Source organism: Staurois parvus, unplaced genomic scaffold (assembly GCF_062004578.1).
Source record: "Staurois parvus isolate SC_StPar_1 unplaced genomic scaffold, SC_StPar_1.0 ptg003178l, whole genome shotgun sequence".
NCBI lineage: Eukaryota > Metazoa > Chordata > Amphibia > Anura > Ranidae > Staurois > Staurois parvus.
The window spans coordinates 84,141-95,578 of record NW_028320974.1 but is presented as its reverse complement, the minus strand read 5'-3'; the positions used below and the strand labels follow the sequence as shown (position 1 = coordinate 95,578).

The 11,438-nt window shown below is 47.6% G+C and overlaps 1 protein-coding gene across 1 annotated transcript; it reads left to right on the top strand.

Moving 5' to 3' along the window:
• Positions 1-10: 10 nt before the first annotated feature.
• LOC149428508 (rho guanine nucleotide exchange factor 39-like) lies at positions 11-10,627 on the top strand. Its single transcript, XM_089667323.1, has 6 exons — positions 11-99; positions 1,699-1,928; positions 2,533-2,621; positions 3,129-3,240; positions 7,581-7,651; positions 10,107-10,627. The coding sequence occupies exons 2-6, from the start codon at positions 1,767-1,769 to the stop codon at positions 10,174-10,176; spliced, it is 504 nt and encodes a 167-aa protein (XP_089523449.1). The 5' UTR covers positions 11-99; positions 1,699-1,766; the 3' UTR covers positions 10,177-10,627.
• Positions 10,628-11,438: the final 811 nt, after the last annotated feature.

Here is an 11,438-nt window from a genome sequence, read left to right as displayed (position 1 = left end):
AGGCCGTCTGTGCCAATCTTTGCCGTGAGTGTGCACGATCGCGCATTTCCGATCACGATTCGTCTTGCCGGAAATCCCTTACCGCATCATATGGATAAGGTGGGTAGTTTGGCCTTGGTTGTCCTTTCTGCCAAAGGTGGTGTCAACCTTTCATATAAATGAGGACATTGTCTTGTCTTCTCTGTGCCCTAGTCCTTGTCATCCTAAGGAAGTAGAACTTCATTATTTGGATGTGGTTCAGGCCGTTAGATTATACTTCAAGTTTACCACTTCCATCTGGAAGACTGATTTTTTGCTCATCGTCATGAATGGTCCCAGGGAAGGACAAGCAACTTTGGCATCCACTATTTCTCAGTGTATTCGCTAAATGTGATTCAAGCTTATGCACCTTTGGGCTGGGAACCTTTTGTTTCCCATTACTTGTTGTATGTACGGTACTGTCTAGGTAGATGATATGTATGTACGGAACCATCTGGGTAGATGACGTGTTGTATGTATGGTACTGTCTAGGTAGATGACATGTTATATGTATGGTACTGTCTGGGTAGATGACCCGAGTGGGCCCTTTAGGATTGTTCCACCAAGTGGCTGAATTGGAGTGCTCATGGTGCAGAGACTCTTTGCAGGTCTCCTGACATAGGAGTAGTCAAATCCAGACAGAGGTGGAGGCAGGTGAGAGAGTAGCCAGGCAAGTGGCAGGTAAGTATTATAGTCTTGGCTCTCATGTGTGTGAAGAGAAGATGTGGCACTGGCCGATGCCTAAATTCCATTCCTGGTCAGAGGACATGCCCAGCATTGCTACTGGGGGCTCCAGAAGTCCTGAAGGTAGTAGAGATCCTGGAAGACCTGGCATGGATCCTTATAGAAATCCCCAAAAACCTGACAAACCTGGATCCTGAGAGTACTGGAGGTCCCAAGACTCCTGGAAGACTTAGCAGGGTTCCTGTGGATATTGGAGGTCCTAGAAATTCTGAAATTCCTGGAAGACCTAGCATGGACCCTATGAGTACTGTAAGTCACAGGAGTCCTGGAACTCCTGAAAACTCGGCAGGTATCCTGTGAATACCAGAGGTCCTACGAATTCTTGAAATCCTGGAAGACCTGATATGGATCCTCTCAGTACTGGAGGTCCCAGGAGTCCTGGAACTCCTGGAAGACACAGCAGGGTTCCTGTGAATATTGGAAATCCTAAGATTTCAGGAAGTCCTGGGAGACATGATATGGATCCTGTTAATACTGGAAGTTCCAGGAGTCCTGGAACTCTGAACGACCCAGCAGGTATCCTGTAACTAGAGATCCTAGCAATCCTGAAAATCCTGGAGGACCAGGCATGGATCCTTTAGGTACTGTAAGTACTGGAGGTCTCCAGAGTGCTGGAAATCCTTGCAGACCCAGCAGGGATCCTTAACAGGTGGTCAGCCAGGATGAGATCGGAATAACGTTTCTTCCCAGTAGGATGGCAGTAATACACAGCGATGCTTACATCTTAGGTTTCTCTGACAGGTGATTTACATAGTTAGTCTGGCTGAAAAAAGACAAAAGTCCACCCAATTCAACCATGAAAAAAAAGTTACAATCCTATACCCACAGTTAATCCAGAGGAAGGAAAAAAACCCCCAGCAAAGCATGATTCAGTTTGCTCCTCCAGGGGAAACAATTCCTTCCCGATCCCCCCTGACTTGGTGATCTCTCTTCCAGGAAGACGATATATCAGAGAAGGATGGCTGTCTCTTGTACCACCCAGTGGAGAGGAGGTCAAACATCGCATGCTCTTCCTCTTCTCTGATGTCCTGGCTGTCACCTCTCCTTGTCACCCCTTACACCCCGTCAACGCTCATAAATTCTGCTGTCGGGCAATCTACCCACTGAGAGAATGCCGGGTGGAGAGAGTCCTGGGCCACACCCAGAGCCAAGGAGGGCTGATCAGTGTGAGTGTTGTCTCTTCTCCATAAACTTTCTACATCACCCAACCCTTCCTCCTCCTTGTTACCACCGCCTTATCTCTATACCCTTCCCCCTTATCTTCTCCTTGCTACCACCCCCTTATCTCTATACCCCTCCCCCTTATCTGCTCCTTGCTACCACCCCCTTATCTCTATACCCTTCCCCCTTATCTTCTCCTTGCTACCACCCCCTTATCTCTATACCCTTCCCCCTTATCTTCTCCTTGCTACCACCCCCTTATCTCTATACCCCTCCCCCTTATCTTCTCCTTGCTACCACCCCTTATCTCTATACCCTTCCTCCTCCTTGCTACCACCCCCTTATCTCTATACCCCTCCCCCTTATCTTCTCCTTGCTACCACCCCTTATCTCTATACCCTTCCTCCTCCTTGTTACCACCCCCTTATCTCTATACCCTTCCCCCTTATCTTCTCCTTGCTACCACCCCCTTATCTCTATACCCCTCCCCCTTATCTGCTCCTTGCTACCACCCCCTTATCTCTATACCCCTCCCCCTTATCTCCTTGTCACTACCCCCTTATCTATGTACCCCTCCCCCTTATCACTCCTCATAATCTTTCTGTTCAGTTGTCCTTCAAGAGGGAGAAACTTCTTCTGATGTCATCCAACCAACAGGACATGAACAGCTGGTACGAGTGTCTGCTGACTGCCGTGAGGTGAGCCCCGGCCTGGACTTTATACTAGTCTGTATACCTGTGTATAGTAGTATTATTACCCCAGGGGGTGTAGAATGATGTGATCTGTGTGTCTGGATGAAGACGATTAGGACACTGTGGGGTTTATTTACTAAACTGTCGTGTGCAAAATCTGCCTCACTTCTGCATAGAAACCAATCGGCTTCTATCCTCAGCTTGTTCAATGAAGCTTTGGCAATACAATCTGGAAGCTGATTGGTTTCTATGCAGAAGTGAGCCAGATTTTGAACTTTCCAGGTTTAGTAAGTAAACCCCTATGAGACGTACAGAAAACTGGGCTCTTTCAGTGTTTGTGATTGGTCTGGAAGGAGATGGTCTGGTAGATGGATACTCCGGGGATGGACACATGGAGGGTGATACTCACACAGGTTCCTCACAGATGGTGGGAGTTCCATTGAAGGTGGGAAACAGACGAGTTATTGTCAGATTAAAGGAGGACCATGGTTGATGGACAATTTTGTCTCCTAGAAAACTCCGCTCAGATGGCAGCACTAGTGGTGGAGGATCACAGAGTCATCCAACGATTCCCGAGGAGCCACCAAACACTTCTGTGCCACCGAGAGTTCCCAAGAGACGTCATGTAAGGAAATAGAACTATTCCTCTACTCATCACTTCCTCATCCCTCCTCCAGGTCTGGAGTCCTCCCTACTGATAATGCCAAAAACACTGCCTCATGGACTCCTACAGACCATCCACAATACTAGATATTCCATCCATTCATCATTCCATCCATCATCATCATTCCATGCATCACTCATCATCCTCCTCCTCATTACATCAACCCAGCCTTCATTACTCTGTCCATCATCATCATCATTCCATCAATTATTTACCATCACCATTCCATCCATCCTCAACCATCCATCATCATTTCATCCATCCTCATCAATCCGTCATTCATCATTGTCATTCCATTTATTCATCATCATCATCCCATCCATAATTCATCATCATTCCATCCATCACTCATCCTCCTCCTCCTCATTATATCCACCCATCCATCATTCACCATCATCATTCCATCCTCATTCATCATTCTCCTCATTCCATCCATCATCAATCCATAATTCATCATTTCATCCATCTATATATTTATTCATCATTGTCATTCCATCATCATTCTTTTCATCCATATTCATCCATCATCTTCCTCATTCCATCCATCCAACCATCATCATTTCATCCATCTACCCATTTATTTATTCATCATCATCTCATCCTCATCCATCATTCATTATTGTCCTCATCATTCCATCCATCCATCTTCATCCATTCATCATCCTTCTCATTCCATCCATCCAACCATCATCATTTCACCCATGCATTCATTATTATCATTTCATCCATCTATTTATTCTTCAACATCATTGCATCCATCCATCATTCATTATCATCATTCCATCCATCTTCGTCATCATTCCATCCATCCACAATTCATGATCCATCTCATTCCATCCAACCATCATTATCCCCTCAATCCATCCATCATTCTTCATAATTCCATCCATCCATCGGTATTCATCATTATTATTCTATTCACCCATCATCATTCCACTCTCATCCATTCATCATCATCCATCCATTCATCACCATTTCATCCCTCTATCCATCGATTTGTTCATCATCGTCATTGCATTCATCATTCCATCCAATCATCATTCATCACCTACCTCATTCCATCCAACAATCATTCATCATTCCATCCATCCAACCACCATCATTCCACCCATCCATTCATCATTTTATCTGTCTATCCATCCATTTATTTATCATCATCATTGCATCCATCCATCATTATCTTTCCATCCACCATCATCATTTCATCATCATAATTCCATCAATCTATTCATTGTTATTCATCATCCTCATCCATCCATCATCATTCCACTAATTCATCCATCATCATTCCATCCATCCATTGTTATTCAATTCATCATCATCCATCTATCATCATTCCACTCATTCATCCATCCTTCCATCGTCATCCTCCTCATGTAGTGAAGCTATAGAAGGTGTGTTTATTAGCGGATGATCACATAGGGTGGTATAATAGAACATTCTGAATGGTTGGTTGTCTGGAGACGTATCTTCTTCCATCGGGCACATATCTCCTCTATACATCATTGTCCCCCTCTCTGTGGACGGGTGATGGCGGCCCTGAGCCCCCATACTGCTTGTCCTCCTTACATTCACGATCCCATCATACATCACAGGACGCAGCAACTGGGAGCCAGTGGAGGGATTGGCAGAGAGGGGTGACAGATACAGACTGGTTAGTGAGGTAGATGAGTCTGGCAGCAGCGTTCATGATAGACTGGAGGGGGGATAGCCTGCGATGAGGTCGGCCAATGAGGAGGGAGTTACAATAGTCGAGGTGTGATATAATATGGTTTCCGAGGTTAGGAACGGTCGTATCTTGGAGATGTTGAGGAGGTGAAGTCTACATGATTTTGTCAGCGATTGGATCTGGGGCTAGAAGGACAGATGGGAGTCTAGGATTACCCCTAGTACCCTGGCGTGAGGAGATGGACTGATGATTGTATTATCAATATTTATGATGAAGTCAGTGGAGGTGGCACGGGTGGGGGGAATACTAGGAGCTCAGTTTTGGAAAGGTTGAGTTTGAGGAAGTGGAGTGACATCCAAGCCGATATGTCACTTAGTAGGCTAGCGATGCGGATGGAGACTGAAGGGGTGAGGTCAGGATGAGACTGAAGGGGTGAGGTGAGGGGTAGACAGATAGATTTGCGTGTCATCAGCATAGAGATGGTGATTAAAGGCGTGGGAGTTTATCAAGTGACCAAGGGAGGAGGTGTAAATGGAGAAGTGAAGGGGTCCAAGGACAGAACCTTGGGGGACCCCTACAAAGAGAGGGAGTGAATAGGAGGTGGCAGCGTTATAGGTAACACTGAAAGAGTGCTGTGATAGGAGAACCAGGAGAAAGCGGTGTCACTGAGGCCAAGAGAGTGTAGTTTTTGAGGAGGAGGGGATGGTCAACCGTGTCAAAAGCCGCAGAGAGGTCGAGTAGTAGGAGTATTGAATAGTGGCCGTTGGTTTTTGCAGTTAGTAGGTCATTAGAGAGTTTTAGTAGGGCAGTTTCAGTAGAGTGTAGAGGGCAAAAGCCAGACTGTAAAGGGTTGAGAAGGTTGTTGTCAGTGAGGTAGGAGCTCAGGCGATTGTATAGTAAGCGTTCTAGGAGTTTAGCGGTAAATGGCAGCAGGGAGATGGGTCTTAGGTTGTTCAGGTTGGTGGGGTCCAGGGAGGGTTTTTTTAAGTATGGGAATTTAGTGCGCATGCTTTAGAGGGGAGGGGAAGGCACCTGTAGAGAGGGAAAGATTGAAGATATGAGTGAGGGAGCAAAGGATGGAAGAGGAGGGTGACTGAAGAAGTTGTGAGGGGACAGGGTCCAGGAGGCAGGTGGTGAGGCGGGCTTCTGAGAAGACCTTAAGGACCTCTTCGGTGGTAGCGAAGTCAAAGGAGGAAAGTGTTGAGGGAGGTATGGTGTGAGGGATGCTAAGTAGGGTGGGTGTCTGTGTAGTGGCGATGTCCCTACGAATTGCGTCAATCTTGTTTTGGAAGTGGTGTGCAATCTCGTGAGCAGTGAGTGAGGTGCTGGGTGGCGGTGGAGAAAGTAGAGAGTTAAAAGTAGAGAAGAGCCGGCAAGGACTCAAAGAGAAGGTATTAATGAGAGTGACAAAGTAGGCTTGTTTAGCAGCGTGAAGGGAGGAATGTATGTTAAGAAGGCATATTTATAACGGGTGAAAGCTTGGTGGGATTTGGTTTTACGCCATATTCGCTCCCGCGCGCGACTCTGTCGTTTGAGATTTCGGGTGTGGTCAGTCTGCCAAGGTTGTAGAGGTTGGGGCCTGATGCTTCATGTTAGGGGAGCAAGCGAGTCTAAAGTTAATGAAAGCGAGTTGTTGTAGACAGCAGTGGCCAGGTCAGGGCAGGACAAGGGGTTGATGCTGTCATAGAGTTGGTCAGTTGCAGAGTGGAAGGGAGCCGGGTTTAGGTTTCTGCTGGTAATTGTTTGCTGTTTGGTGGGATAGGTGTTAGAGGACGAGGAGACTGTGAAGGTGATGAGATTGTGATCAGAGAGCGGAAAGGGGGTGTTTGTGAGGTTATAGGGAGTAGAGTGGTGGGAGAAGACAAGGTCTAAGGTATTCCCGTCGGAGTGAGTGGAGGACTGTATACACTGTGCTAATGCAAAAGATGAGGCTATGTGGAGGAGTTGGGATGTAGCCGGGTTATTGATGTTAATAGAGATATTGAAGTCTCCGAGAATGATAGCGGGTAGCTCAGAGGAGAGAAAGTAGGGAAGCCAGGCGGAGAAGTTGTCAAGAAAGCGGGACACGGGTCCAGGAGGCCGATAGATCACTGCAATCCTCAGAGAGATCAGAGAGAATAGCCGGATGCAGTGGGTCTCGAAGGAAGAGAAGGATAGAGAGGGAGGGTTAGGGAGGACTTGAAAGGTGCTCAGTGGTGACAGAAGTAGACTAACCCCGCCTCCTTCCCGACCACTGGGTCTGGGTGAGTGGGTCAAGATGAGGCCTCCGTAGGAGAGTGCTTCGGGGGAGACAGAATCTGCTGCTTGGAGCCAGGTTTCGGTGAGAGCTAAGTTAAGGGAGCGGGAGACAAAGAGGTCATGGATAGAGGTGAGCTTATTGCAGACCGAGCGGGCGTTCCAGAGTGCACATGAAAACGGGAGGGAGGTTTTGGGGAGCAAGGGTACAGATATTAGATTGAGGGGATTGCGGTAATTCCCTTCATTGAACATGGCTGTATGACTGAGGGCCCCTATAGACTTACATTATCACTACTGATCTTTCTGGAAAGTTACTAAGAAAACTGTTTAGACTGATAAAGTTTTGTATACTTGAGTACTTTATAGTGTAATGATGTGTGTGTTTGCTCTATAGGTCAGTGTGCCGAAGGAAGAGTCTGGAGATCCAGAAGAAGCATCATGGAAGCGAATGAGAGTCACTGAGCCGTATGTACATGGTCCTTCGTATCTGTGACAGAAAAGTCCTAAATTTATCAGTGCCCCTCCCCCACAAGGTCTGCTACATTTTCATGGCCCCTCCCTCACAAGGTCTGATAAATTTATCAAGGCCCTGTCCCCGCAGGACCTCACAGAGCTTGGCGTCCTCCCCTGCAGAATACGTTTAGAGCAGCTAATGGTGAAGAGGAAGAAACCCTCAAAATGTTAATGCTAATGGGGGGGGTAATACCTTAAGCAAACCTTGCATATTACTGCCTATACTCACCTATGTGATGAATGCTCCTTGTACCTGCCATCCTCCCATGAACGCTCCTCACACCCTTCATCCGCCCATCAACGTTCCTCACACCCACCATCCTCCCATGAACGCTCCTCACACCCTTCATCCTCCCATCAACGTTCCTCACATCCACCATCCTCCCATGAACGTTTCCGGCACCCGCCATCCTCCCATAAACGTTCCCCGCACCTTCCATCCTCCCATAAACGTTCCCCGCACCTTCCATCCTCCCATAAACGTTCCCCGCACCTTCCATCCTCCCATGAGCTTTCCCCGCACCTTCCATCCTCCCATGAACGTTCCTCATACCCTTCATCCTCCCATCAACGTTCCTCACACCCGCTATCCTCCCATGAACGTTCCCCCACCTTCCATCCTCCCATGAACATTCCTCACACCCTCCCATCAACGTTCCTCACACCATACATCCTCCCCTGAACGTTCCTCACACCCGCCATCCTCCCGTAAACGTTCCTCACACCCGCCATCCTCCCGTGAATGTTCCTCAAACCCGCCATCCTCCCATGAACATTCGTCACACCCTCCCATCAATGTTCCTCACACCATACATCCTCCCCTGAACATTCCTCACACCCGCCTTCCTCCCATGAACGTTCCTCACACCCACCATCCTCCCATGAACATTCCTCACACCCTCCCATCAACATTCTTTACACCATACATCCTCCCATAAACATTCCTCACACCCGCCTTCCTCCCATGAACATTCCTCACACCCGCCATCCTCCCATCAATGTTCCTCACACCCCCCCATCAAGGTTCCTCAGACCCACCATCCTCCCATCAGCGTTCCTCAGACCTGCCATCCTCCCATCACCGTTCCTCAGACCCGCCATCCTCCCATCAATGTTCCTCAGACCCGCCATCCTCCCATCAATGTTCCTCACACCCTCCCATCGACGTTCCTCACACCCCCTCATCAGCGTTCCTCAGACCCGCCATCCTCCCATCAATGTTCCTCACACTCTTCATCCTCCCATCAACGTTTCTCACACCTGCCATCAGCGTTCCTCACATCTGCCATCCTCCCATCAATGTTCCTCACACCCCCTCATCTTCCCATCAGCATTCCTCAGACCCGCCATCCTCCCATCAATGTTCTTCACACCCTCCATCCTCCCACCATCCATTCTCCTGTGAATGTTCTTCACACCCGTCATCCTCCCATCAGCGTTCCTCACACCCGCCATCCTCCCATCAATGTTCCTCACCCCCTCCCACCATCTTCCCATCAACATTCCTCACACCCTCCCATCAACATTCCCTGCTCCCTCCATCCTCCCATCAACGTTCCCTGCTCCCTCCATCCTCCCATCAACGTTCCCTGCTCCCTCCATCCTCCCATCAACGTTCCTCGCACCCTCCATCCTCTCATTAACGTTCCTCACACCCCCCCCCCATCCTCAGGGGTTATTTGAATTATTGGAAGATTTTTAGGGGTGATATTTGGATTATTGGGGGATGGTTGGAGTGTTTTTGTACTACTGGAGTATGGTCAGGGTTGATGTTGAAATGATTGAAAGATGGGTGAGATTAGAGATTATCGGGGAATGGTCGGAGTTAATTTGCGAATATCAGGGGATTGTCGAGTAAATGAATCAGAAGATGGTCAAGGTTTGTTAGGGTTTTTTCAGGGGATGATCCATGTAAATTTTGAAATTATCAGAAGATGGTTGTGGTTTATTAGGGATAATCGGGGAATGTGAGGGTTAATATTGGATGATGGTCAGGGATTATTGGGGGATAATCAGGGAATATTGGGAGATGGTTTGGGTTGACTCACAGGTAGGGTTTTCCCTTTATTCGATTTGGCCGTAGTTCATCTTGATTGGGGCTCCTGATGGTAATGTCCCTACAGTAATTTGTTCTTGAAAGGACCAATTCCTGCCTGTAGCCCAGAACTCAGTCAGCGTGGTTTCATCTTAGGATGACCAATGAAACATTCCATTCTTATCATTATAGTTACGGGAAGAATAGAAACTGCAAATAGCTGAGGGAGACCATATAAGGTGGTTCCTTTTACAGTGAGATGAAACTATTCTCAGAAAACGAGAGACGTTACAAGTGAAAGTGTTGACTCAGAATGGATGCCAGTTAATAAGACATATCTCCTTACAGTTCTCATTGACTTTTATTTTTTAGCGTTGAAGAAAAGCCGGAGCCGTCATCACAGGCTGATAATGGAGCCGGGTGGAGATGTGCCATTTTATAATCTGCCTTCATATCAACTTTGGGTGGAGGAATGTTATACTAGAAGCCATATTCGCCTCCACAGTGAAGAGCGGGGCAGGAGGCAGATATCTGCTCCAATCTGGGACTGTGTGGAGCTGTTACCCTGTCAGCCCTTCCCCCAGGGGTCTGTTACTCCATATATAATACTCCTCTCACTGGGTGGCGGGGTATAGAATACTCTGACTGGGTATAGTACTTACCCTCAGTGTAGACAGTACTCAGCGGGATATGTGTGTATGACTTGGATGAAGGATGTATATAGTACTTGTCCTGTGATTGGGGCCCTAATTGTCTATAAGGCCTTCTGGTGGACAATGTATGATGTTCTCAGACGTGGTGACTGGACAGGGCAGAGAAAATGTCAAATATCTGTAAAACATGTATACAAAATATTGTAATATTTTAATAAATGTGTCAGATTTTCAGTGTCACTTTGTCTTCTTTTATTGGTCACTGAGGTATATACCCGGCTTACAGGACACTAAGACATCCACTCACCCCCCATAGACTGTTCCCTGAGGTCTGGCACTCCGCAAACCTCCACTGAATCCTTTGTGTTGGCAGTTGTGTGTTCCGAGGTCTTCAGGGTTAGTTATGGGTGCACCACAGATAAAAGTGGAGCCTGCAGACTTAGGTTTTACTCTTCCTTCACCTGTTTAATGTCCCTCACTTTTAGGCCTTAGTTTTCTCTCCACCTGCTCAGTGTCCATTACCTGACTAGTACCTGCAGGACAGAGGTGGGCCATTACTTTGCTGTGCTTCTCCCCCAATCAGTGTGTCAGTCCTTCCTACTGTTCCTCACACCAGCCCATTGTGGCAGGCCTTGATCCTGTTTGCACCAGGTGCCCACCTCCTCCACAGATCCTCTCTGCTCTACCAGGACCCTACCCCCTCTATGGTTCCAGTTACTTAAGGACCACTCTTTGTTATACTAGATCCCCACCACCACTATAGATCCAGTTACTAATAGACACCTCTATACTGGATCCCCACCCTCTCCATGGATCTGGTTAGTAGAGGTTGCTGTATGTTACACTAAGCCCCTCCTCCTCTATGGATCCAGTTAGTAGAGTCTTCTTTGTGATATACCATGTGACGGACAGCCCGGCACCCCGCCTGGGTTCTTCCGTCAGAACCGCTTCCTCGCCACCGAGACACACCCAAGATATTATAGCTGGGCATTGCACCCAAGGACTAGATGACACTAGCTTAGGAGCAAACCGGAACTTATCATTGAACAGA

Excerpts from the sequence above, each read along its gene's own strand:
- LOC149428508 (XM_089667323.1), top strand. The coding sequence starts at position 1,767 with ATGCTCTTCCTCTTCTCTGATGTCCTGGCTGTCACCTCTCCTTGTCAC. Across the intron at positions 2,622-3,128 it reads TGTCTGCTGACTGCCGTGAG|AAAACTCCGCTCAGATGGCA; the intron begins GTGAGCCCCGGC and ends TTTGTCTCCTAG. Across the intron at positions 7,652-10,106 it reads CGAATGAGAGTCACTGAGCC|CGTTGAAGAAAAGCCGGAGC; the intron begins GTATGTACATGG and ends TTTATTTTTTAG.